This window comes from Cucurbita maxima, unplaced genomic scaffold, assembly GCF_002738345.1.
Source record: "Cucurbita maxima cultivar Rimu unplaced genomic scaffold, Cmax_1.0 Cma_Scf00019, whole genome shotgun sequence".
Taxonomy (NCBI): domain Eukaryota; kingdom Viridiplantae; phylum Streptophyta; class Magnoliopsida; order Cucurbitales; family Cucurbitaceae; genus Cucurbita; species Cucurbita maxima.
The window spans coordinates 634,831-661,471 of record NW_019272035.1 but is presented as its reverse complement, the minus strand read 5'-3'; the positions used below and the strand labels follow the sequence as shown (position 1 = coordinate 661,471).

Here is a 26,641-nt window from a genome sequence, read left to right as displayed (position 1 = left end):
TAGTTGACGTCTCTGTCAACCGACTTGGACAAGCAAGACTGTGACATCTGTCATGCTTTAGCATGACCGGATCCATTTTTTTTTTTTTTTTCCAATTCAACTCTATTTCTAGAATTGTTATGAAGGGTACCATGTTGATGTTTGTTACAAATGTTAGTGATATGTTGTGACTTATGAATGTTTAATATTTGAGTTTGACGAGATTTATGTTACTGTGAATGAGTTTTAAAAATAATTAAGAAAAAAGTTAACAACTCAGCAGTCTAATTCTAGTTTGGTTGGGTTGGAACAATCTTTTGGACCAATTCAAAATTTTGGGACTGACGCATAATAGAGTTTACAACTCATCCCAACCCAATTATCTATTTTAGGGTTAGGTTGGATTGGATCGTCCTATTGTTATTGAGCTTTCACCGTTGGTTAGGTTATTGAGCCATATAAACATCCCCATTCAGTTAATCAACCTGGTTGGTCCAAAAGTTTGGCCGAACCCGAGTTGTACCTTGTATTTATCACTAAAATTAGGGTTAAAAATACACAAATATTTACCATTTTTTTTTTTATGATCTCTAGTGGTATGATAGAAAATGATTAGACTATGCGACAAAGCTAGTAATAAATTTATTGGGCACTCCATCTTAATCATTCTATTATAATCCTTTTGAATTCTAAGCTAACTCCATGATATGGGGATTATTTGAGAGCGTTAAAAACTATTACTAACCCAAACTCTTTCAAAAAGAGTGATGTGATCGAGGGAGAAGGAGAGTATAACAGCCCAAGCCAAATGCTAGCAGATATTGCGTCTGCTAGGGAGAGGTTTTCGAACACTTATAAGAAATGTTTCGTTCCCCTCCCTGATCAATGTGCGATCTCACAATCCATCCCCTTTGGGAACCCAACATCTTCACTGACATACCGCCCAATGTTTGTACATTTATAAGAAATGTTTCGTTCCCTTCTCCGACCGATTTGAGATCTCACAATCCACCTCCCTTGGGAGCCCAGCGTCCTCACTGACATACCATCCAAATGTTTGGTCCTGATACCATTTGTAACAATTTACCTGTTATGTATCGTCGTTAGCCTCACAGTTTTTAAGTCTGTCTATTAGAGACAGGTTTCGAGACCCTTATAAGGAGTGTTTTGTTCCCCACAGTAACTAATGTGGGATCTCACACAGAGAGAGACCCTTAATTAATAGCATATATCATCCGATGATGTAAATCTCAGTCGTATTATTCCAACCTCTCAATTAATTTCAAGAGCGAGAAACTACTATTCATCCTAATTAGGGATATGCCAAGTTCTGTGAAAAGCAGCACCTTACGATATTCACGATCATGTGAAGCTTCTTTTGTATTTGAAAATAGCGAGTGACTATTTTCGAGCTACTATCGTCATTCATTAACTGAACTATGTTCAAATTGGTATAAAATTGAGAATTACCGACCTGAAAAAAAAGGGTGTTTTAGGTCTCGAGGAGGTGATTGAATGAACGAAATTTTGGATCGATGGGGTGGTCAGCTGGGTACCTATGTCTGGCTGTTCAAGCACGCGAGGCCCCTCTCTTCTTCCCCACACACCATTAAATCTTCACAATTCGAGAAAAACTAAGCACAAATCACAAACTTTCACTCAAAAACCAAAAAGAAACACCACGTTCATCATTTTGTTCATCAAACAACAAAAGAAGTGATCCATTGGCCCCATTTTCCCTCATCATTCCTCTCTATAAATCAAATTTATCAAGACTTTTTCAATACTTTCTTCGCCTTTTAATGGTCGGTAAAATGATATATCAGACAAACGAGAATGTTGTGCGTGGTTGACATAATATATAGCTCGTATGGTTCGAGTTCAAAAAAAGTTTTATATTGATAACAGAGAGATCTATAGTTGTTCGAGTGCTGATATAATATTAAATTTATCGTAACTCGCCTTATGTGTATTACTAAGAGCCAATCTAATTATTATGAAAAACCATGTTTAAGATGGTAATATGAGCCTAATACGTGTCCATTTAGGGTTTGACAAAAAAAAACCTCAAGACATAGTCCATGACCTAACCAAGCTCTGGGGAAGCCTACCTCGACCTCAACTCGGGAGAAGCCGAGACTGATGTGAGTACGAACTAAGGTACTCTCGGTTGAGTTGCTTTCCTTCTTCATTTTAAATCTAGAGGAAAATCGAAAATTTTAATTCGTCTGGTATAAATAATAATAATTTATAAAATATAATATTGAAATATTACATTTATATATGGAAATTTCAATACAATAAATAAATAAATAAAAGAAAATAAAGGGGAGTAGATGATCCGATCATAATGTAAAAAGATTTTGTATTATGATAACTCCCATAAATTTAAAATCATTTGATTATTTTTTTCCAATTTTTTAAAAATAAAAAATAAATAAATAGGTGAGGCTCCCCCTATTTAGCTAAGAGCTATTCAAATTATAAGCTAGTGTGAAATTACCATATGGCCCACATTAAATTAAAATGACTTTTTTTTTTCTTTTTTGATTATTATCTAATTGTAAATTAATAACATGTGCAAAAAATATTATTATTATTATGAAAAAAATTTAATTTATTTTTCCTTACTTATAATTACTATATATTTATTACAATATATAATAAAAAAAAAATATATTTTTTTAATACATGATAAAATTAAAATATTATTTGAAAAAAAAAAAAAAAAAAGCCTTTTGTTTTTCTGTGGGTTAAAAGGGAGCAAAATGCCCATGTTAGCCACTTGGTTTTGCTCCAAATGGGGGAGTCCAGTCCAAACATGGTAAAAAATAGTTACTTATTTTAGCTGTAAAAATGCAATATTTGTGGTTAAAAATTAAATAAATTAAAACGTATTTTCAACCTTCCAATTTTACTTTAAAACGTGTCTAATAAATTTACTAAATTTAATTAAGTATTTAATATATGACCGTCTTAAGACCACTCGTAGCATATATTGTGTGCTTTAACCACTTACACATTGATGTGAGTTTCACGGTTCTAAACGTGTCTACTAAGGAGAAATTTCTATATTCTTCTAAACAGACAATATTTGCTAGCAGTGGGTTGGACTGTTATAAATGATATCAGAGCAAGACATTAGCGGTGTGTCAACGAGGATGTTTGACCCTCCAAAGATGTGGATACCACTCGTTTATAGGAGTGTTTTAAAACTGTGAAGCTAATGATCATACATATCCAAAAAAATTGAAAAAGGTGGAGTGTCACCCACCATTTTTTTTAATTATTTATTTATTTCTTTTACCAAATAAAGACACTCATTTTAAAGCATCTTGAGAAAGCCCATAGGTGCTTAAATATGAAAAACAACCAGAAATCACAGCCATTCAATTTGACACGTGTTCAAATCCTATGCGAAAATTTCAGGTTCATAGAATCAAAATTCAAAAGCACCCATGGTTTTTAGAACAACCTCTCATATTGCAATCTCGTGGATTTTGTTTTTGTTAAAAAAAAAATAAATAATAATAAATAATTGAAATATAAATTTAATATTTTAACACATCTATTTAGACTTTTTTTTTTTTAAAATAGTTACCATACTTGAAAAAAAAAATATTTGAATGAAAGAAAATATATTTAAACTAATTATTAATATGGTATTTTTTTTGTAAAGGAGTTTGTCAAATTAAAAAATTAAATCTTTTAATAATTACTAAAAAAAATTATTAAAAAATAATTTAGACATGAAATTGAGTGAAGGGTAGGAAATAGACCAACATTTTTGTCCTTTTGTCTTTGTAAGTTATTGTTTTTAATTCCTAATTCATTTATCAATTTGTAATGTTTTATGTTTAAGATTCAAATCACATGTGACACCTAAATAAAGAATCCGAGACTGTATCTGAATAAGAGTGATCATGATGATAGTTGTAACAGTCCAAGCTCATTATTAATAGATATTGTCCTCTTTTAGCTCTCTTCCAAGCCCTCAAGATTTTAAAATGTGTCTATTAGGGAGAGGTTTCAACGTTCTTATAAAGAATATTTAGTATCCCTCTCCGACCACTTTCGTTGAGGTTCAAGTATTCTCGCTGGCACACTAATCGACGTGAGATCTCAAAATAGCTTAGCTAAAAAGGCTTAAAAGAATAGAAAGTTATTACGTCATTATAATTAGAATTAGAAGTTAATTTCTTAATTAACTTTTTAAGAGGAGGGCATAAATGGAATTTAGTTAAAAATAAGGGACATTTTGGGGAGGAAGATTGAGAGAATCGAGAAACTGCAACAGAAACCAGATGAAAAGAGAAGAAAACAAGAGACTGAGGAGAGGCTGGAATTTGGGAAAACCATCAAACTCACTCCTACCACTGAAATCATGTGAGCTTCAATTGCTCAGATTCACTTCATTTCATTAATTCATTCATCTTAAATGTTTATAAATACTCAGCCATTTTTCAATTATACTTCAAACTGAATCTTCCCTGTTTTTGATCTTCCAGCAATGGCGAAGAATTTGGCTCAGGCATTTCTCGAGAGAAACAATTTGGCCTCTCATGACCCAAAAGTGGCCATGGCGAAGCGCTGTGCTAGAGGTAAACCTTTCGATCTTTTCTTTTTACGAGAATTTTTATGAGGAAAAGAAATTTAATGGGTCTGTTGGATTTTTAGTTGCTCTGCTTTGATGATACCACACTGTGATGAATTTGATGAGTTGAGTCGTTGACAGTAGTGAGTGATTGATCATAATGATGGGTTTAAGATTTGGTTTTTTGATAGTGCCTTTTAGGTGTTCGACGAAATTCCCCAAAGAGGGTTTAGCTTCAAGAATGGATTGAAGTAAAAGTAATATGATTGGGGAACCATTTTCAACTTCCCCCACCAACTCTTCTTTTTTAGTTAATGATTTAAGGTAAAAGCTAAAGAGAGATGGGACGTGATCGATGCGCATGTTGTGTTCTTGACTGATTTGATCCACTTCAGATTTGGTGCCATGAAAATAATTGAATTCTGATGTTGTGTTTTTCAAATCATTCTCTTCACAAATTTGCTTTTATTGATGAACAGAGGGTGTGATAGCTGGAGCTAAAGCAGCTGCCATTGCAAGTATTGCCACTGCTATTCCCACTGTAAGTTTCCACCTTCATAATGCACATACAGATCTTTATCTTTGTTCTGAAGAACTTAATCATCAACTGATGCAGATTACCTTAACGCACTACTAGTCGTGAATTGATGTGGATATTTGGTTTTATTGCTGGTGTAATAGCCCAAGTCTACCGCCCGCTAGGCTAGTAGATATTGTCCTCTTTAGGGTTTCCTTCAAGATTTTTAAAACGTGTCTACCAGAGAGAGGTTTTCACACCCTTATAAAGAGTTCCATTCTCCTCCTCAACCAACGTGGATCTCACAATCCACCCCTTTTAGGGTCCAACGTCCTCGCTAACACTTTTCTTTTCTCCAATTGATGTGGGACCCCCCAATTTACCCTCTTCTAGGCCCAGCGTCCTTGCTCACCTCCTTTGGAGGTTAGCCTCTTTGCTGGCACATCGCTCGGTGTTTGGTAACGGCCCAAGCCCATCACTAGTAGATATTGTTCTAGGTTTCCTCAAGATTATTAAAATGTGTCTACAAAACAGAGGTTTTCATACCCTTATAAAGAATGTTTAGTTCTCTTCCCCAACTGACATGGGATAGTTCTCTTCCCCAACTGACACGGGATCTCACCGTTTTAAACTTTGAAGCCTACTTTCTATTTTGTTCCCAAAAATTTGTCCCTCCCTATGAAAATTTCTGGATCTTCCCCTAATCGAGATAGAGGCACCATGCAACTGCTCTTTCACCGATCATGGTGGTTGGAGCTAGCTGCTGGCTGGCCACGTCCTTCGACCGGAACAATAAGAGACATGTTTGGGAGTGATTTTGAAATGGTTAGAATCACTTCCCTCCATGCTTTTAATCCTTCAAAATCAATTTTGATGGTACAAAAATCTAATATAAAAGTGTAAAATCAACCTAATTTTAGATACTACTAGATTTGAGCTATCCAATCCATAAGTAGAGTTGTTATCATTTTGCAGCTGGCCAGCGTGAGGATGCTGCCATGGGCAAAAGCAAATCTGAATCACGCAGCTCAAGCACTCATAATCTCCTCAGGTTTACTTCTTCTTCTTCTTCTTCTTCTTCTTCCCTCTTAGCAGCAGCCAAATCATTTCGTATTCTTACATGGATTTTGGAATGGCAGTGGCTGGAGCAGCTTACTTCATAGTGGCTGACAAGACTGTTCTAGCAACAGCAAGAAGAAACTCCTTCAAGCAAAAACCCAACGCGGAAACATATGATTTCAATTGAATTCTCAACCTTCAAATTTGAGTGTGACCATTGGACGAAGCTAATAAGGGACTTGCACACTTGAAGAAGCTACCCATTTCAGTATTAGCTCTGTCAATTTACCCTTCAATCTTGTACTAAGAAAACTTTGATGTTCAATAAAAAAGTGGATTTTTAGTTATTGGTTTCGTGGATCCGATCTTTTCAGAAGTCTAATTCACTCACTTCAGATTCTCATAGATATTGATATCCTTTAAATAGGATACAAGTTACCAACTAATACTTAACCACAATAAAAATATAAACTAATTAAATATTGAAAATAAAATAAAATATACTATAAGTCAACTCATAAACAAAAAATATTTTAATATAATATCTAAGATATATTCCATAAACTCTAAATATTATATCTCAACAAATTATTAATTTGAGATTTTAATTAACGGGTCAAATTCATCCTAGTGTGATATCATTATTCACTTGAAATAAATTATTCTCGTCTTATAATTTTTTTTTTTATTCAATGGATTGGATTTTATAATTTTTTTTATTTTGTTAATAAAAATTTATAGGTTAATTGTCAAAATTATAAAACCATAAATGTAACAAATTTGGAAGAACACAAAATTCTTTTTTGTTTTGCTTCATTATTACTCCATCAGAAATGTCGTTGGATCGTGATTGATGATCTAATTTGGAAAGATTATCATTTACAACTAAGAATAAGTAAATAATAATAATAATAAAAAAAAATTGGTATTTGAACCGATCTATTAGACATTTAAAAGTAAATAAAATTTTGGAGGTCCTAGAAACACGAAACTGAAAGTTTAAGGTGAAGAACAAAATATAGGCAGACACAAATAACTCGATAACTCAGAAAAAGAATGAAAATGATCCACTAAAGAGAGGTGTTCAAAAGACTCGATGACTTGAAAATCCGATTAACCGAACATAACTCTTGTAGTTTGGGTTGAATTATGAAGTTGAAAAAATTTATGGTTAAATTAGGTTGGGTTGAATTCATTATTTAATAAGAGTTGTTTAAGTTGAAGGATTTACGGCCCGAACAATTGGGTTGAATCTAATAGATGTCCTAACCTGACCTAACTCAACTCATGAACACCCCTGAGCTGGGTGTAAAAGATGCCTCAACCCAACTCAACTCAACCCACTAGCACTCTTAAATTGAGTCTAAAAGATGTCCAAATTCGAACCAACTCAATCTATGAACACCTCTAAAAAAGATTCATAGGCAACTATATAAACCCCCAAAGCTTCACCAAACTTCATCATTTCAAAATTTAAACTTCCACCGAAAACAAACCCTTTAACAACTCCAAGGTGAGCTTTTACTTCATTATTTTTCGTCTTTTACGTTCTTCATCCAAGGCTTTGATTTTAGGAAGAAGAAGAACAAGAATATGAACTGGTCGAGAGGTGACTGGATGTGTGGTGCTTGTGAACACGTAAACTTCAAGAAAAGAGAAGCTTGTCAAAGATGTGGGTACTCAAAATATGGAGGCCCTCACCCCGAGTACCCAACCGCACATGAACATGGTATCAAAACAGACGAAGTTTTGGCTGGAGATTGGTATTGCAAATGTGGAGCTCATAATTATGCTACCCGATCAAGCTGCTATAGATGTCATGGATATAAGAGTCTTAATCTTGGTGCCTTTCCTGGTTGGAAATTTGGGGATTGGATTTGCACAAGGTATGTATACACGACCAATTACTATTATCGAATAGGTTTCAGTTATGTTTCTAAACTTCAAACTGGTTTGAAAAAGTATATTTTTTACTCAAACGAAGATTGAAATTAACCTAACAGTTGAACGTGTAAAAATTAGAAAACTTAATGATATTATTTAGGAGTGTTCGTGGGTTATGTCAAGTTGAGTTGAGACATCTTTTCAAAACCAACCCAATTGTTCGAGTTAAGATTTTTTCATTTTGGCATAGCGGGAGCGAACCTTTGATAATTGTGTTGTTGTTCTTGGACTGTGAGGACTCTCAGTCACGTGGACAGCCAATTTATAAAATTTTCATTTATTTGAGTTCGAAACCCAACCCAAACCGTATGAGTTGGGTTGGATTGATTTGGTTTTTTAGGTCATCGAACATTTTAAATAACCTTGATATTATTTATAATGATATGCCATTTTATTAATAAAATGACGAGTAATGATATTATGTTGAAATTTGTGCAGATGTGAAACCCACAATTATGCTACCCGAATGGAATGCTACAGATGCAAAACCAGAAGAAGTTTTGGTAAGAAAATCAAAGTCAAGGAAAGATTTGAATCTCTAGCCCGTTCTTTAACTAATTGAGCTATATATATAAACTAATTGAGTTATACTCTAGTATTAGAATTAAAAATTTCGAAACATTTGTGTAGGAGGAGCTGTTTGAAACCGAGAGGTCTTGGCATAGAAACAAGATAACACCCCGACTCTAAGCATCTATCATATGCAATACTATAGTGTATGTGATTTGCACGGAGTATCTATCGAAACTTTCTCTTATCTTGATACAGAACTGTACGATCTTTTAGTAATTGTATTGAATTAAAAAAAAAAATGTTGGTGCTACGACCCCTATTGTTTAACTCAACATTTATCAGAGGCAAGTCCCGACTTACTCGAGTGTCACATGTCCATTGGTTTCCATCTTGATTCGTCCCTGAGAAAAGGTATTGCTTTCATACATGTATCGACTCGTACACAAAATTTAGATAAAGATTTAAAATTTGAATTTGATATATAATAACTCGGAGGTGTTATACATGGACGAGAGTAGTACTAAGTCATCAAGTACCCGAGGGAAGAAAAACTAAAAAGAATTGAATAAACATTTACTTAAAAAAGAAAAAAGAAATGGATAATTTCAAAAATAAAAATCTTTAATTTAAGAAAAAGAGTGACACGTGTAAGAAGAATAAGTAAGTGGGACCCACAGAAAATCTGGTGCCATGTCATCACGGTTAGTTCTTTTATTAAGACCCCGTAAAATTAACTATCGTTTAGCGCATTAGGGTTTAGGGCTTTAGGTTAATTTTTTTTTAAATATATTCTCTCTTTTGACTACTTCGCTTACATTCCTTTGTGGCGATTGTGAAGATTCCATGGTTTTTGCCTTCCTCAATCTCTGATTTCATTAGGGTTTTTGATTCTCCTTGGCGGCTAGGGTTTTGATTCTTAGATTAGTTTGTTTTTTCTCCCTGTTATGTAATTATATGACTATAAGGCCTCCACTTTCGCCATTGTTTTGATTGCTTCTTCCATTGATCTCGATTCCGCCGGCATATGCGTTTCTACAAACTGTTTTGATTATTATTCCAAACAGACACGTTTGTTTTTTTTTGGCGAATTGGATTTCAATTTTGGTTAGAATCGTCGCTTTTGGCTGTTTTCGGTGTTGTTTTCAGTTTTGGATATTGAATCCTCTAGTTTATTGTTCTTCTGGCGTTTGATCACATAGATAGATTGATATTTTTGTTGATTCCTTGTTCTGATTGATTAAAGAGAATTGGTTTATTTGATTTTAGAAGATGAGTTTCAATGATATGCGAGGCTCTGTTATACCGCCGCCATTGCATTCTTATGGTGCTAATGGCGATGCGTCTGGTTGCTGGTCTCAGTATCCTAGGAACGATCTATTTGATCCACAATCCCAATTTGAGGCACAGCAGCCTCCATTCAAAAGAGCTAGAACTTTCGAAGAAAATCAATCTAGTCCTATGCCTTATCCAAATCCACCATCGAATTCCAGAGTTCAGCCTCCAAATGCTCCGATGAATAAAGGAATAAACAACATCTTCTTTAAGACAAGGATGTGTGCGAAATTTAAGCTTGGTTTGTGTAGGAATGGTGCTAGTTGCAACTTTGCGCATGGTGTTGAAGACATGCGGCAACCCCCTCCAAATTGGCAAGAAATTGTTGGTATACGGGAGGATGATCAATCTGTAAGCAACTGGAATGACGATCAGAAAATTATCCAGAAAATGAAGCTGTGTAGGAAGTTCTATAATGGAGAGGAATGCCCTTATGGAGATAGGTGTAATTTTCTTCATGAAGATCCTGCTAAGTTTAGAGATGATTCAGGGAGGTTTAGGGAGAGTTCAGCTATAAGCATTGGAACCACAGGAACTCCATTGATGAATGGAAGTGATTCTAGTTACCCTGAACCTATCAAGGCAGCTTCTAGCTCTGTTCCTGATGCTCTTCGTGCTAATGGAAATTCTAGGCCTTCATTCTGGAAGACGAAGCTTTGCACCAAATGGGAGATTACAGGCCATTGCCCCTTCGGTGAAAAGTGCCATTTTGCTCATGGCCAATCTGGTATTCATAGCTCTCTCTCTTCAATGATTATATGAATGGAGTTCTGAATAGCTATTTGATGAACTGAAAATGATGATCTGCCTTGAATTATCTTCATAGTTAGCAAAACCATGTTTAGATTAAATCATTTGTTAAGTATTTGTGTTCTGTTCTCTGTGAAGCTTTTGACATTGTCATTATGCATACTACTTTGAGATGCTTATTGTAATTTATGAATCAGAGTTACAACTATCCATTGGACGTGAAGGGGAGGTATCTAATACTGCCCTCAATGTAAAGCCTCTCGTTGTGGCCATGGAAGCACCTTCAAGTGTTCCGTCCTCCGCCCTGCCAGAGGGCCAAGCGAAGCAGTCCTTGCTGAAATGGAAGGGACCCAAGAAGATAAATCGGATCTATGCGGATTGGCTCGATGATTTGCCTCTGTCTCCAAGCTCAACGAGCCAATTGGAGGGTTGAGTTGTTCGGGTTGAAGAAGTTCATTGTAGTTTCGTTTTGAAGGTGGTTTGCTGAGATTCAATTGATTAGTAAAAAGGGTTCTGCTGAGAATTCATTGGGAATAGAAGAGAGTGAGGTATATCTTATTGTTGGTTCTCTATTATTCAATTATTTTGTTATTTCATATTCGTTCTACGTTCAAACTATATCTCATTTACGAATGTAATTAGAACATATATTCAAATTGTCTATAACAATTCTCGTTTTATAGATGTGTTTACGTGTCCAAGAGGCAACCTACATGTGCATAGCTCGTTGTAGTTGACCTTTTCTCGTGGTTGGAGGTTCCAATCACCATACCTCATTTGCTGTATCAACATATACATAGTTCTTCGTTATGTTTAACAAATTTTGCTGATTATGTTTAACAAATTTTGCCAAATCAGCTAACTATACTATTTAGCCGTGACATTATCTTAAATTAAAGGTGAGAAAAGCAAGCTACCATGGCACATGCGTGTGTCACAGTGAGGGTGAGTGTTTCGATAGGAGTGTCTCAAGCGACTTCTTTTGAAATAGGTTTTTCAAGGACAATATTAGACGACACGGATGTGTTGATATTGCATTCGAGTCTAGAGGTTGAATTATATATCGACTATTCGGTATGGTATTTGTAAATGACATGACATGGGCACGGGAGGGTCAATGCCACGATAGACTCAAATTGATAGATGTTCAAGATGTCCCAACGAGATGAGTGACATGTGTGCCCGTTCTCGATGACATAACTGTGTGAGTTGCAATGACCGACGACACCTCGAGACTTGGGATGACATCAAAGATATGAGACATGTCGATTGGAAACCAAGATGATAAGATGAGATGCGAGGTTTGAGAGACCTTGGCCTCGAGTAGAGGCAAGGTCGAGCTGGATGACTTGGCCTAGTGTAGAGCAAGTCGGTTGTGTTGCAGACGATTGAACATACACGCGCAGGTGGTAGACCCGATTATGAATCTTTGTTGCACGACAATTTAAAATTTTATGATAAAAAAATGGTAAGACCTAATGAAATTTATTTATTTATTGAGAATTTTAATCTATTTTATTAAAAAGAATTAGAAACTCTGATTAAAATAAATAAATAAATAAAGGAACCGTGACACGTGGTACCTGTGGGACCAACCAACCCTTCGCGCGCTCTCTGTGTGCGTGCTTCCCAATCCCATGGAGGAAAGTTGCAATCCAAACAAATGAGACCAATTTCATTTCCCCGTCTCATCTCCACAGCTCCTCTGCATAGTAACTTCAACAAATCCTTCGATTCCCACCATCCCTTCAATCCAACATCACCATCACTCTTTACCTCCCCCTCAATCCCTACGATGTCCGTTAATTTACAGTCTCATGCCTTCGCCGGCAACCCTATCAAGTTGAAAACCCCAAAACCAGAAGACCCATTTTCGCCTTCTTCAGCTCTCCAATCCCTCAATTCCCAACTTCTGGACAACACCCAGTTACCTTCTTCCATCAATTTCAAGGTTTTGCCCTTCAGGAAGGGCCGGCCGTTGGCCACCTCCAGTGCGCGACCTAATGGTGCCGCCCCGAGCTGGCATCTGGGTTGGCTTGGCTTGGCTGATTTCCAGGCCCTGTTTGCCAATTCGACGGCTGAATTGACTGGGGATTTATTCGTCTATCTGGGTTGTTTGGATGATGAGAACACTGTTTATTGGGCTATTGATGTTTCGAGCGAGGAGGGTTTGGTTCCTGAATTTGCGAGCAGGCTACTCTGCTTTGTGGAGGTTAGAACTCTCATGGTGGCTGCAGATTGGGCGGATGCCCGAGCCATGGGAGAATTGGCTATTGCTGGTCATGTGAGTGCTTGTGGTTTTTCACTTGTTATCTCTGTATTGATGCTGTTTTAGTTTCATATGAATCTAGTTCAACTCTTTGTGTATATTTATAGACTTAGTTTTCTTTAACTGACTGATGTGTGAATGAATTCGTGATGGGAATGTTGAGAATTAGTAGCAGCATTAGTCTCAGGTATGATTAAGCTAGTGTTGATTTTGATAGTGTGAAAATTTTTACAATTCATTGAGAGTGAATGTGTGATCCTAGGATGTGAGATTCCACGTCTGTTGAGGAGGAGAATAAAACATTTTTTATAAGGGTGTGGAAACTTTGAGGGGAAGTTTGAAAGGGAAAGCCCAAAGAGGACAGTATCTGCTAGCGGTGGACTTGGGCCGTTACAAATGGTATCAAAGCCAGACACCAGACGATGTGCTAGCGAGGAGGCTGAGCCCAAAAGGGGGTGGACACGAGGCAGTGTGCCAGCAAGGACACTAGGTTTGGGCAGTTACAAATGGTATTAGAGCCAGACACCGAGCAATGTGCCAGCGAGGAGGCTGAGCCCCAAAGGGGGTGGACACGAGGCGGTGTGCCAGCAAGAACGCTGGGTACCGAAAGGGAGTGAATTGGAGGGTCCCACATCGATTGAAGAAGGGAATGAGTGTTAGCGAGAACGCTGGGCCCTAAAGGGAGTGAATTGTGAGATCCCACCTCGGTTGGGGAGGAGAACAAAACATTCTTTATAAGAGTGTGGAAACCTCTCCTAGCAGTGGATTGTGAGATCTCACATCGGTTGGGAGGAGAACAAAACATTATTTATAAGGGTGTGGAAACCTCTCCCTAGCAAACGCGTTTTAAAAACTTTGAGGGGAAGCCCGAAAGAAAAGGACAATATTTGCTAGCGGTGGGCTTGGGCCATTACACAGGAGATCTTCAACCTGCAAGTTAATCCAGAACTATGAACATTTGCTACGTTTTGCCAACTTTCCTTCTGATTTGAGTTTCATTTCTGTTCCTAAAAAACGATTCAGAAATAAGTAAATCAATTTATATGCATACATTTTCTTTTGTATATATACAACAATCCCTGGAATTTGGGAACTAGCTTGGTTTCTTTAGGCTGTCCTTTTACCCTCTTTCAATTACATGGCTAAGTTATTTTAGCTTCAACCAGGCCAGGGCATTACTAGAATGGCACGGAGTGTCAAAATTTTGTGGACACTGTGGAGAAAAAACAGTACCCGTGGAAGCAGGGAAACGGAAGCAATGTTCTAATCCCTCCTGCAAAAAGAGGGTTTACCCCCGTGTTGATCCAGTAAGATTATTGTTACACTTACCCCCACCACCTCGCAAAGCGTTTATCAAACGATAGATACTTTGAGCTCGACATTTAATATCTCTAATCGTCGATGGTCTATGACAGGTAGTCATTATGCTAGTCATTGATCGAGAAAACGATCGTGCCCTCTTGAGCAAACAATCAAGATTCGTTCCACGAATGTGGAGTTGCCTAGCTGGTTTTATTGAGGTATGTTACTGATTAATGATTAATCATCGAACAATCGTATAGAACGTAAAACGTTTGATTCCGTTATTTCGGGTTCTAGCCTGGAGAAAGCTTAGAAGAGGCAGTAAGAAGAGAAACATGGGAGGAGACAGGCATTGAAGTAGGGGAAGTTGCCTACCATAGCTCTCAGCCTTGGCCCGGTACGACTTACGAAACTTTGTTTTCTCTTTATGTTGCTCTGCTCGATTTTTTCGTCATATCATGTATCCATGCTTTAACGACTGAGATCTCTTTTGCTATTGGTACAATCACTTCTCACGAGGTCGAAGTAGATCCAAAATTTGTTCAAGAAACTGTAAAACATTCTTTCTGGTGCTCCTCGGGAAACTCTACAATAATTAGTTTAATCGATTGGAACAAAATCTGCACTATTCACGCAAGCTTTCCCCCTTTCTTTGTTGTGGACTTCAACACATTGTTGTCTTATAGAACGTGATTCCGTTCTACGTTTTGCCTTTTTATTTCATTACGTATCCATGATGTTGGTACTTGGTACTTTCATCACCAAGAGGAATTTTTGTAGTTAGCCTGTCCCGGTAGGAATGAGTGCCAGCAAGGACTCTGGACATCGAACGGAGGTGGATAGTGAGATCCCACACTGGTTGGAGAGGAGAACGAAACATTCTTTATAAGGGTGTGGAAACCTCTCCCTAGTAGACGCATTTCAAAACTTTGAGGGAAAGCCCAAAGAGGACAATATCTGGTAGGTCCTAAGATCGAACCCATGTAATGTCATTTCCGCCCCAGACTTCTACAAACTTTCAAGCCTACGAATGAGGGGAGGGTTAAACTAATGATATGATCAAATGTACCATAACATATCAGCTTAAACTTTTGGGTTACTTAGTTACGCTCTTTACTCTCTCTAAGTTCGTTGTTACTTTGATACGTTCGCTACTGATTTTATCCGTTCGTCGAACTTCATGTCTTACCCTTTATTTATTGGTTCGTTCATGTACCTCGATCTCAGTTGGACCAAATAATATGCCATGTCAGCTGATGGTTGGTTTCTTTGCATATGCAAAATCCTTTGATATAAATGTGGACAAGGGAGAGTTAGAAGGTATGTAGAACTTTCTCCCACATCGTCTAGTCCCTTATATATGGTCCATTTAGTATCGAAATTTGACGTTTCTCGAGCTTAGTTCAGACGCTCAATGGCATGGTAGAGAAGACGTGAGGAACGCTTTGACGTTTGCAGAATACGAGAAGGCTCAAAGAACAGCAGCGGCAAAGATCGAACAAATGTGTAAAGGAGTTGAGAGACAACAGAGCTTATCTTCGGATTTTAATGTTGAAAGTGGCGAACTTGCTCCGATGTTCGTTCCGGGGCCATTCGCAATCGCTCATCATCTCATCTCTTCATGGGTCTATAATGAAGGATCGGAATTGAAAGGTAGAAATTCTTTGTCCAGCTTGTAGCCATTTGGTTCAAGAAATTCTTGTTCTTATGAACTTCCCAGCAGTTTATGGAAGGATCAGAGACACAATTTGCAGGGAGAGACAAGATTGTCTTAATAGTTTATAAACGAATTTGATCCGTATCATATTTTTTTCGATCGGGAGAAATTTGTTATAAATTGTAATGTATAAGGACTAAGTTATTTAAAAGTACGGAGACGAAACTGTTATAAACAAAAGCTTAGAGATTAAATTATTACTTGAATGAAGTTTGAGGTATTAATAGTGTTTTTTTGACCTAGAATGGTGTAGCGTCGACTTAGAATCGTGTGAAGACTCGAATTTTCATTGCAGGTCACCGTCATATTGTTCTAACTCTCAGCTAATGATTACTCTAGTTGTAGTCTTGAAGCTAGATATGCCTACGGGATGAGGATGGAAAAGCCTTTTTAATTCTCGTGATATTTTTCATTTATTTTTGAGGTGATCGGAGAATGTACGGGGTTGAGTTCTCCACAAAGAATTTCCATTTTACAATATAACTTTATGAAAAAAATGTAAACAAAAATCTAATATAAGGGCTTCGGGATTTCTCCGTAAGGTTTTTAGGTTTTAAAAACGCGTTTACTAGAGAGACATTTCCACACCCTTATAAAAAAAATGTTTCCGACGTGGGATCTTATAAACTGTCCCTTTTCGAGACCCAACGTCCTTGTTGACACTCATTCTTCTCTTCAACTAATGTGGGAACTTACATTTAGTGGGTAAAAAAAACCAACCCGACAAACTGGAATCACGTGATGGGACGTAAAGCTGAAAGGGCATGATGAAGTGTTGTGTAAACTTCCAAGGTGAAGATGCTTTCTTGTAATTGTAGGTAAAGCTTATTGGAGATATTTAAAGAGTAATTTTGTGGTCAAATAATCCATAATTCATTTGCTTGTTTGCCACGTCGATTTTCAAATAAGGATGCTTTGACCTTTTTAGTCTCCTCATAAAGTTTGGTCAACGCAACTCTATTTCCATTTTTTAAAAACTTTACCTTTTTAGTTTCAACTTTATTTAATTATATTTAGAATTTTCTTTGTTTTTTTTTTCTTTTTTTATTGGAATTTTTTATTGCCTAATAAAGTTGTTGGAATTTCCTATGTAGTATGCATGTTTTTTTTAGCTCGGATAATAATTTAATTATCATATTCTTTTTAATATAACTTACCTTTTTTTTTAATTATCTAATCATTTAGAAATAATTTATATATCAAAATAATAATAATTTGTCTAAAATTTTTGTTTTTTTTTTAATAAAAAAAATCATTTTGTTTGAGCTCAATCAGAGAAGTAAAGTGTCACAATTGCATTATTGTGGCAACGAGACAACAATTATGCGATATTTGTTCTAACTCAATGAACAAATTAATTGTGAGAAATTTCGGCTTCACAAACAACATCGACATATGCTTGAGTCTCGATTCATGTTTGAGAGAAATGTGAAAAAAAAAATGTTATAAACTAAAAGCGATTAAGCGACAACAACTTTGATAGCATATAACTCGAGTAGAAAGATGTGACAATTAGTCATATTTTGAGACATTTTAGTCGTAACAAATGTAGACATGATTTTGGTGAACAATCATACACTTCGTATATAAGATGAAAGTATGTAAAAGGGATTTGGAATAGGAATGCAACATTGAACAACATGTCCTAGACAAACATGACTAGAACATTTGACATGTGGTCATAGATAACACGGTTTGGATAAGTATAACGTGACACGAAACCACTTACAGTGAAGCTGATAGATACTATGCACAAATGTCTTAATCCTTATGTTATGAGTGACTGTAATCTCGCACTTCGTTAGCTCCGACATTATTAATTGATTTCAATTAGGTTAGTGTATATTTATTTGGAGTTTCCTATAAAAAGTTTATAATTTTTGTTTTTATTTAGAAAGGTAAGAAATATTCTAATTTTTTTTTTTAATTTTTAAATCATATTTTTGAGCGTGGGAACATAAGCGTACAATGAGAGAATAGTGAAAACCCATCAAAGCAAGCTATTCTTGGGAGCTTGGCAACTTCAAACCGTAAAATAAATTTTAATTATTCGTTGTTAGCTCCATTTTTTATTTTTTCTTCTCGGGAAATTTATTGATCGATTTTAAAACAAAGATTTAATGGGTTTTTGAAGAATCCAACAAAAAAAAAAAAAGAAGAGATTTTCAATCTCACCCTTGAATGTCAAATAAAAACAAAATTAACGAAGCCAGAGGCAAATTACAGAAGCAGTGAAGAATTCTTGTGATACCAAATTTCTCTCAAATCCCAAGGTCAGTGAATTCTCTTCCTCTTCGCTTCTTCGATTTCCATTATTTTCTGGGTTCAATCCGTGTTCTTCTTTGTACACCGCAGATCATAATTGCAATGATCCTTGATTTTTATTACCTTTTACAATTTAGTTTTCGTTTCTTGGTTCATCCAACTCTACTTTTTTTTTTTTCTTCTTGCCTCAATTTTGATTTTCCGACTTGCTGTTTGGTTGCTCGGAAAACAGAACAATCGTTGAGAAAATTTTGGTTTCGGATATATTTGTTGATTGTTTCTGTTTGTACTAGAGACATTTTGAAATTGAAAGCTAAAACTATGCTACTTTTAGTTCTATCGAGTCTATTTGAATGTCGAGTTTATGATTTTGCGATTGTATTTTCGTTTCCGTTCCAGCATTTTCTTAGCAACCGAACATCGCATGAATGCGATTTCGAAGTCGTTATGGTCCGATTCTAGTGATGGAGATAGTTTTGCTTGATTGTCTGGTTAGTTGATGAACAAGCGATTGAAGAAGAAAATACCAAATGATTTCCTATTTTGTTGTTGTAATCTCGCTTAGCAATCCAGATTTGAGAGACGATTGTTCATTCAAACGTTCATGATTTCAATTTTAATATCGCCTAGCGTTCCCTTTATTTCATTTTTTGATATGGGATCTGTTCAATTGGTTATATACATTCAGAAGAACTTCAGAAAATCTGTTTTTATGTCCTTTGATCCTTTTGAGTAATTTTGTTGCATACTGAAAGTGTTTTTCATATTGTTCGTTGGGTACTTCTGATTATTTCCTTATTTTAGTTTCATTTAAACAGCACTTTGTGTTGTAATTCTCAAGTTTTTACTGTTTCTGCTTGAAATAAACAGATAGTACCAGAAAATATGAGATTCAGGAAGGGCAGTAAAGTTGAAGTGCTAAGCAAAAACGAGTTGCCTTCAGGCTCGTGGCGTTCTGCTGAGATTATGTCTGGAAGTGGTCACTATTATACTGTTAGATATGACAAATTTGAGGGTGGTAGAAATCAAACTGTTGTGGAGAGATTGTCGCGTAAGGCAATTCGGCCTTGTCCAGCTTCTCATGAGGTGTTAGAGAATTGGATTCCTGGCGACGTCGTGGAGGTATTTAATGACCGTTCTTGGAAAATGGCTACAGTTACTGAGGTTTTGGGGAAGAGCAACTATTTGGTCAGGTTACTTGGATCTTCTGGTGAATTTAAGGTCAGCAAATTCGACATTCGGGCAAGAAAATCTTGGCAAGATGATGAACGGGTTTTGATGCACAAGGTAGGTAGTATTTTCTCGATTACTTTTCACTTGTAGCTATTTTGGTTGAAATATTAAGTGTAAAATTGCAGAGGCTAGAATTTATTTTACATCATCTTGGTTTTACTTTTCAGTTTCAGTTTTTCTGCTTTGCTGCTGATGAACATATAAGTCCATCAGCTAGTGCCTAAGTTTTGTTTCAGTAAAAGCTCTATAGTATTCAGTGTAGTGAAGTGTAGTGTGACATCTCACATTGGTTGGAGAGGATAACGAAACCTTCTTTATAAGGGGGTGGAAACCTCTCCCTAGCAGACGCATTTTAAAAACCTTGAGGGGAGGTGGGCCCTGAAGGGGGTGGATTGTGAGATCCCACATCAGTTGGGTAGGAGAACGAAACATTCTTTATAAGGATGTGGAAACCTCTCCCTAATAGGCGCGTTTTAAAAACCTCGAGGAGGAAACTCGAAAGGGAAAGCTCAAAGAGGACAATATCTGCTAGCAGTGGGCTTGGGCTTGGGAGGTTACATGTGGCTTCTCCTTTTTTATGGTTTGAGAATGATCTTTAGTTGAGTTTGTCTTTGAATTACAAGTGTCTATTATGAGAGGGATTAAAAGCAATATTTATTTGTCTTCTTCAAGCTATTTCATCTCAGTCTTTTTCGAATGTTGTTTTGTGCATGCAGAGGTCTGGCAATCATGGTGATGATAGCAAAGAAGATGAGAAGGCAAGCACTAGATTTTATGGTCTGAGCTCCCAAATTCAGAAATGCCAAAATGTTCCCAACTTAGAAACCTGGAAAAGGGGATCGAACTACGAGTATTCTCAAGCAGAAACAATGGGTAGAGCTGGCTTGAAATGTAGAGTGTTGAAGAAAAAGCAAAGGTATCACAGATCGGTTGCTGGAAATCCATCCGTGTTGCATGAGCACGTAAAGTCACTTGTTATCCAAAGAGGTATGCTGGGGGAACAACTTGGAGGTGCTTCTTTTGATAGAACCAACGTTTCTGAAACGAATGGCGATAGGAAGAAACAAATGGGTGTGGCTTACCATTCTTTTGAAGAAAACTTTGAACTAAACGATGCTGATAGAGCTACATGCTCGGTTGGAAGTTGCAGTATTTCTAACAGTAACAGCCATGGGTTACCTTGCCGTGTTACTATTGGCCACAACGAAGATACAGATGGTTCGTCAAGTGATGCTGAATCTTTTTGTCATTTGGGAAATGGAACAGGCAATCTTCTTCTATCCAGAGATAAGCCATTGGAAGCTAAAATCCATGGCTTAGAGTTACATGCCTATCGATGCACGATGGAGGCGTTATATGCTTCGGGTCCTTTAAGTTGGGAAAAAGAATTATTGCTTACTGATCTTCGTCTGTCTCTCCATATATCAAATGACGAGCATTTGATGGAAATAAAAAATTTAGTTTCCACAAGCATTTCAAGTAGATGACAAGTAAAATGCATTTCTCCTCTTCAAGTTTTAAATTTTTTATCTGTAGAATGCAATATTGATTCTTGTGAAGGGTTCCCTCTAATTGTAAAAAGCAATATGAGAATGTTCTTCTTTTTTTTTCTTCCTTACAATAGGTAGGGGTATAATTTTATAGTGTACAAACAGCTTTATTGAATTTGAATTTATCTTAGCTCCTGAAAGTGTTGTGTTCTTCTTGTTGTTGGAACTCTGAGAAATTTCACTCGAATGCATTATTGATGCATTTGTTTCTTGTGAAGATGCATTGTTTTCTGCAGAAAAACACAATATTCTGTACATCTTTTGTAGGTATCAAAACTCTTTACATGCTTGGTTTCTTGGATCTACAGATATCAATCTTTCACTGACCCTCTTGACATTGCCTACTGTCAATAATTTTGGTAAGGGCTTCATGAACAGTATTATGAGTCGAGGCGTTTGATTGTGCCTGGAAAGGGACCGAGCTACCTGCTAGATAAGGTAAACTTTTGAAATGCTTGTCTGTTATCATTTTACTATTCAAGTGGTTACTTTATGAACGATGCAATTTTCACTGGATTATGCCTCTTCCTGATGTAGCTATCAGTTTATATATATACATAGTGATTCAGGCAATCATCTTCAAGGAACATCACACTAAAGAAGGAGAAAGAAACTGACAACTTTTAGGTATATGTTATGAAAACATCCTCTCCTAAGGTATTTTGCAAGCTCAATCCCACCGCTAGTAGATATTGTCTTCTTTGGGCTTTCTCTTCCAAACTTCCCTTAAAGGTTTTAAAACGTGTCTGCTAATTTGAAGTTTCCACATCCTTATAAATAATGTTTCGTTCTCCTCCCCAACCGGTGTGAGATCTTACAATCCACCCCCCACCCCCTTTTGGAGCCCAACGTCCTCATTGACACTTGTTCCCTTCTTTAATCGATGTGGGACCTCCTAATTCACCCTCCCTTCAGAGCCCAGTGTCCTTACTAGCACACCGCCTCGTGTCCACCCCGTTCGGGGATCAGCCTCCAGCCTCCTTGCTGGCATTTCGCTCGGTGTCCGGCTCTAATATCTTATGTAACAGCCCAAGCCCACCACTATCTGATGTTGTCCTCTTTGGACTTTCCTTTTTGGGTTTTCCCTCAAGGTTATAAAACGCATGAAGAGGTTTCCATGCCTTTATAAAGAATGTTTTCGTTCTCCTCTCCAACCGATGTGGGATCTCACATATCTCCACGTCCAAGTTCTCTATTATATGTACACCACTGGTTATGGAGCTCTCAATTTAAGGTTTCAATTACGATGATTCTTCATGGTATTAAATTAAAAAGTTGTCATTACAATGACAGATCTGTTTCTCTTCGATGAACATGCTGACTACAAAGTCAGCTGCTCCGGAAGAGTGAGTTTTCCACCCAAGTAAATTTGTATAGTGCAGAATTCAATAATGATGAGACAACCCGGCATAGGGTACATGATTTGGGTACATAAAGTAGAATTTACGGATTCTGTTTATTCCTCCTTATCCATTGCATGTTTATGTTATTTTCATTCGAGTAAAAAGAAGGTTAATTTGAGAAGGCTTGATAGTGTTCTTATGTGCATCCTGCAGATATATCAAACTAGAGATGTGTATAGTTCCAGCTCGGCTAAATCCCGTGTAGAACTTGTCTCAAAGCTAGCCCATTGCTAGTAGATATTGTCCGCTTTATTCCGTTACATATCACCGTCAGTCTCATAGTTTTAAAATGCGTCTACTAAGGAGAGATTTTCATACTCTTATAAGAAATGTTTCGTTTCCCTCTCAAACCCACGTGGGATCTCACAATCTACCCCCTTGGGGCCCCAATGTCCTTGTTGACACACTGCCCGGTGTCTGGCTCTGATATCATTTGTAACAACCCTAGGCCACCACTAGCAGAATTGTCCTATTTTGGCTTCCCCTCACGGTTTTAAAATGCGTCTACTATGAGATCTCACATCGATTGGAGAGGAGAACAAAACATTCCTTAGAGTGTGGAAACCTCTCCTTAGCAGACGCATTTTAAAAACCTTGAGGGGAAGTCCAGAAGGGAAAACCCAAAGAGGACAATATCTACTAGCGGTGGGTTTGAGCTTTTACAAATGAAATCAAAGCTAGTCACCAGGTGGTGTGTCAGTGAGAACGTAGGCCCTAACGGGGGGTTGATTGTGAGATCCCACATCGGTTGGAGAGGAGAACGAAACATTTTTTATAGAGTGTGGAAACCTCTACCTAGCAGATGCATTTCAAAAACCTTGAGAAGAAGCTCGGAGGGAAAAGTCTATAGAGGTGTTTCAGTGGATTTCCCCCCTCATGCTCTTCAATTGCTTTGAGATGCACAAGAATGAGGTCTTGCTCTGTAACTATCATGCTTATTTTGAATATTTGAATTCAAACAAACCTCATCCCATCATTAACTTATTTGTTTTACTTTCTTAATTAATCTCCATTTCCTTAGACTGACTCCTGAGCTGAACGTGCCTACTTCAAAGGAATTAGCAGAAGCATTAGAAGTGAGTTGTAAGTACAAATCTCTTAATTTGTTTATACTTCTGTACAGATGCCATCAACTACAGTGATTTTCTTCTTCTTCTTCTCTCTCTTTTGGCTTTTGTTTCTGCATATTTAAAATTTTGATTCACTTCCATTTTTATTCTTTTGGAGCTACTTTAGTCCTTATCATGAAACTTGACCTCTAGTCCATTCCCGGAAGCTATGTAATAACCCAAGTCCATCGCTAGTAGATATTGTCTTCTTTGGACTTTCCCTTCAAGACTTTAAAACGCTAGAGAGAGGTTTCCACACCCTTAAAAAGAATGTTTCATTCCCCTCTCCATGGGATCTCGCAATCCACCCCTTCGAAACCCAGTGGCCTCGTTGACACTCGTTTCTCACTCCAATTAATGTGGGATCTCACAAGCTAACTAGTTGACCAAAGAACGGAAATGAATGGTTAAAATGGAAAATAGATAAGGTTTAAGGACTGAAACCAAAATTCTAGAAGTTTTAGGGATAAAGAATGAAAAGAAAAGACCAAAAGGATATCTCAACGTATAAAAAAAACATTTTGTGATGGTATAGAAGCCTTATGAAACATTTAATGTTTGAAGTAAGTGACATTTGAGGGATGTGTGATATTGAATATGAAAAACCATAATGTGCCTAATCGTCCAACAAGATAGTAAAAACCCCACTAAGTTTTGTTGGAGCAGCAGGTCAAGTCTAATCAATGCTTTGTTTGCAACAGTCTTATCTTACAGTCAAGTCTATAACAAAGTCATACTTTTGAACTCCAAAGCTTTTGTTGTTTCATTTCTTGTGTCCTCTTCTTCAAAAACAGCTTTTTAGTGTAAAGCTTCTTCAACCTCATTGATCAATGCTTCTCCATTAATGGTACAGTTAATCCCATTGCAGGATGGAGTTTTTCTCGAAGTTTTTAAAACGTGTCTGCGAGAGAGAGGTTTCCATACCCTTATAAATAATGTTTTGTTCCCCTTTCAACCGATGTGAGATCTCACAATCCACTCCCCTTAAGAGCCCAATGTCCTCCTTGTTATTGTTTCGCTTCCCTCTTCAACCGATGTGGGATCTCTCAATTCACCTTCCTTCGGGACCCAGCGTTCTCGCTGGCACTTGTTCCTCTCTCCAATCGATGTGGGATCTCACAATCCACCTCCTTTCGGGGTTCAGCCTCCTCATTGGCACATGACCTAGTGTTTGACTCTGATACCATTTGTAACGATCCAAGCCCACGTTAACAGATATTGTCTTCTTTGGGCTTTTCTTTTCGGGCTTCTCTTCAATGTTTTTAAAACGCGTTTACTAGGGAAAGGTTTCCATACCCTTACAAAGAATGCTTCGTTTTCCTCTCTAACCGACGTGGAATCTCACATTTAAACTGTTTCTTTTGATTTTTACTGGATGAAGAGAGGCAAATGAAGGTAAAAGCCTCCTTCTCTGATTGGTACGAGAACTGTAAATAGTTAATGATTGCATTGATCAAAGTTAGAAGGTGTAAATGAGATATGATTGGCACATGGGAGTTTAGTGTGTTCATGTTAAATCACATCATTTCATGTTAATTGAGGGGGAAAAGAAGTGATTGTGGCTGGAAAATGGGTCTGTTTAGAAACAGGGAAGAGGCATAGCTGTAGGCATAAGCAGGTGGAATTGTCATCCAGTTAACAAACAGAGCTCCAAGTTTTGCAGTGCATTTATGTGGCTCCACGAAATCCTCTCCTGTTGTCTCGTTTGCACCTCTTCATGATTGCTATTCCCATGTGGTTTTGCCTCCCACACACACACACACAGAAAGAAGCTCTGTTTTATTCAATTGTATATGATCTTCATTTCAGTGGCTTTGTTCTGCAAATATGACCACCTTGTTTATGTTCTAGAGAAAGGGATTGTGTTGATTGTTTTTGTAATCGTTTAAGTTCACCGCTAGTAAATATTGTACACTTTGTGTCCATTACGTATCGTCGTCAACCTCACGATTTTGAAAATGTCTACTAGGGAAATGTTTCCATACCCTTATAAGGAGTGTTTCATTCTTCCCTTTAATTAATGTGGAATCTCAAAACGCGTTTTAAAATCGTGAGATTGACGGTGATACGTAACAGACCAAAGTGGACAATCTACTAGCGGTGGATTTAAGCTGTTACGGTCTTAAATATGGATGTCTTTCTTTTTTATTGTTAGTCCCTATCGTTTTATTTTAGTATTTATCATTTCAAATATTTAAATTTAGTTTTTGTATTTTAAACACAGTTTTAAAATAGTCGGAGTTGTTTTTTTGGTTGTTTTTTTTTATTGTGAACCTTTTTTAAAAATATTTAGTTTTTATTAGACTCCCTTAAAGTTACTAATTAACTATAAGGACCGTGGTGATTAGTAGAGCCAAGTGATTTGTTACTTTGATTGATTTAAATGTAAGGGCATTATTGTGAATGAAATAATAAGGGTTAATAAAAGATTTATCGTTTAAAGTGTTGAAAGTGACGTTAGGTTAGGTTAGGTTAGATTGAAAAAATCTTTTGAACCAATTTGAAATTGTTATTGACCCGAACAATTCTTAATAGAGTTCACAATTCAATCCAATCGGTCGAATTGAGTTGGATTTATTTTGTTAATTATTTTTTAAAAATCTAATTATCTTCGTTACACGTTACATTAATAGCTAAAATTTTATAAAATTCAAATATCAAACATTCGGAAGTCACAATACATCGCTAACATTGTTCGGAAGTCACAATACACCATTAACATTGATTAACTCAGTGAAAAAATATCAAACTCAGTGAAAAAAATTTAACCCAATTCAACATTTATAGTTTGGGTTTGATATTCGGAGTTAGTCAAATTTTAAAGTCATTTGTTAAAAAAAAAAAAAAAAAAAAAAACAAAGCTGGTAAACACTATTTTTACCTATAAAACATCGATCTTCTATCTTTGCAATTGTCAAAATGTAAAATTTTATATCGACATAGTTCCATTGAAATCAAAATCAACAAGATGGTTATGTGTTCGGATGATACAAATAAGAAACCGAGTAACAATCCCACAAACCTATGACAAGACAAGAATTTTGAGCTCATATCATAAGAATAAAAATTCCACAAAAAAAAAAAAAAAAAAAAAAAAAAAAATTT

General features: G+C 36.6%; 5 protein-coding genes across 5 annotated transcripts; all 5 read left to right on the top strand.

Moving 5' to 3' along the window:
* The first annotated feature begins 4,303 nt into the window (after positions 1 to 4,303).
* Positions 4,304 to 6,506, top strand: LOC111493696 (early nodulin-93-like). Its single transcript, XM_023143507.1, has 4 exons — positions 4,304 to 4,580; positions 5,053 to 5,114; positions 6,066 to 6,141; positions 6,230 to 6,506. The coding sequence occupies exons 1-4, from the start codon at positions 4,490 to 4,492 to the stop codon at positions 6,334 to 6,336; spliced, it is 336 nt and encodes a 111-aa protein (XP_022999275.1). The 5' UTR covers positions 4,304 to 4,489; the 3' UTR covers positions 6,337 to 6,506.
* A 1,127-nt stretch (positions 6,507 to 7,633) lies between these two features.
* Positions 7,634 to 8,895, top strand: LOC111493695 (zinc finger Ran-binding domain-containing protein 2-like). Its single transcript, XM_023143506.1, has 4 exons — positions 7,634 to 7,662; positions 7,724 to 8,035; positions 8,532 to 8,596; positions 8,724 to 8,895. Exons 2-4 carry the CDS (start codon positions 7,743 to 7,745, stop codon positions 8,735 to 8,737), a joined length of 372 nt encoding a protein of 123 aa, XP_022999274.1. The 5' UTR covers positions 7,634 to 7,662; positions 7,724 to 7,742; the 3' UTR covers positions 8,738 to 8,895.
* Positions 8,896 to 9,325: 430 nt separating this feature from the next.
* On the top strand, positions 9,326 to 11,337 carry LOC111493694 (zinc finger CCCH domain-containing protein 39-like). The gene is made up of 2 exons (XM_023143505.1): positions 9,326 to 10,665; positions 10,886 to 11,337. The coding sequence occupies exons 1-2, from the start codon at positions 9,876 to 9,878 to the stop codon at positions 11,119 to 11,121; spliced, it is 1,026 nt and encodes a 341-aa protein (XP_022999273.1). The 5' UTR covers positions 9,326 to 9,875; the 3' UTR covers positions 11,122 to 11,337.
* A 994-nt stretch (positions 11,338 to 12,331) lies between these two features.
* Positions 12,332 to 16,173, top strand: LOC111493692 (nudix hydrolase 19, chloroplastic). Its single transcript, XM_023143502.1, has 6 exons — positions 12,332 to 12,972; positions 14,124 to 14,264; positions 14,373 to 14,477; positions 14,557 to 14,656; positions 15,487 to 15,579; positions 15,667 to 16,173. The coding sequence occupies exons 1-6, from the start codon at positions 12,352 to 12,354 to the stop codon at positions 15,936 to 15,938; spliced, it is 1,332 nt and encodes a 443-aa protein (XP_022999270.1). The 5' UTR covers positions 12,332 to 12,351; the 3' UTR covers positions 15,939 to 16,173.
* Positions 16,174 to 18,124: 1,951 nt separating this feature from the next.
* LOC111493693 lies at positions 18,125 to 22,713 on the top strand. Its single transcript, XM_023143503.1, has 5 exons — positions 18,125 to 18,249; positions 19,112 to 19,528; positions 20,191 to 21,462; positions 21,562 to 21,651; positions 22,581 to 22,713. The coding sequence occupies exons 2-3, from the start codon at positions 19,127 to 19,129 to the stop codon at positions 20,959 to 20,961; spliced, it is 1,173 nt and encodes a 390-aa protein (XP_022999271.1). The 5' UTR covers positions 18,125 to 18,249; positions 19,112 to 19,126; the 3' UTR covers positions 20,962 to 21,462; positions 21,562 to 21,651; positions 22,581 to 22,713.
* Positions 22,714 to 26,641: the final 3,928 nt, after the last annotated feature.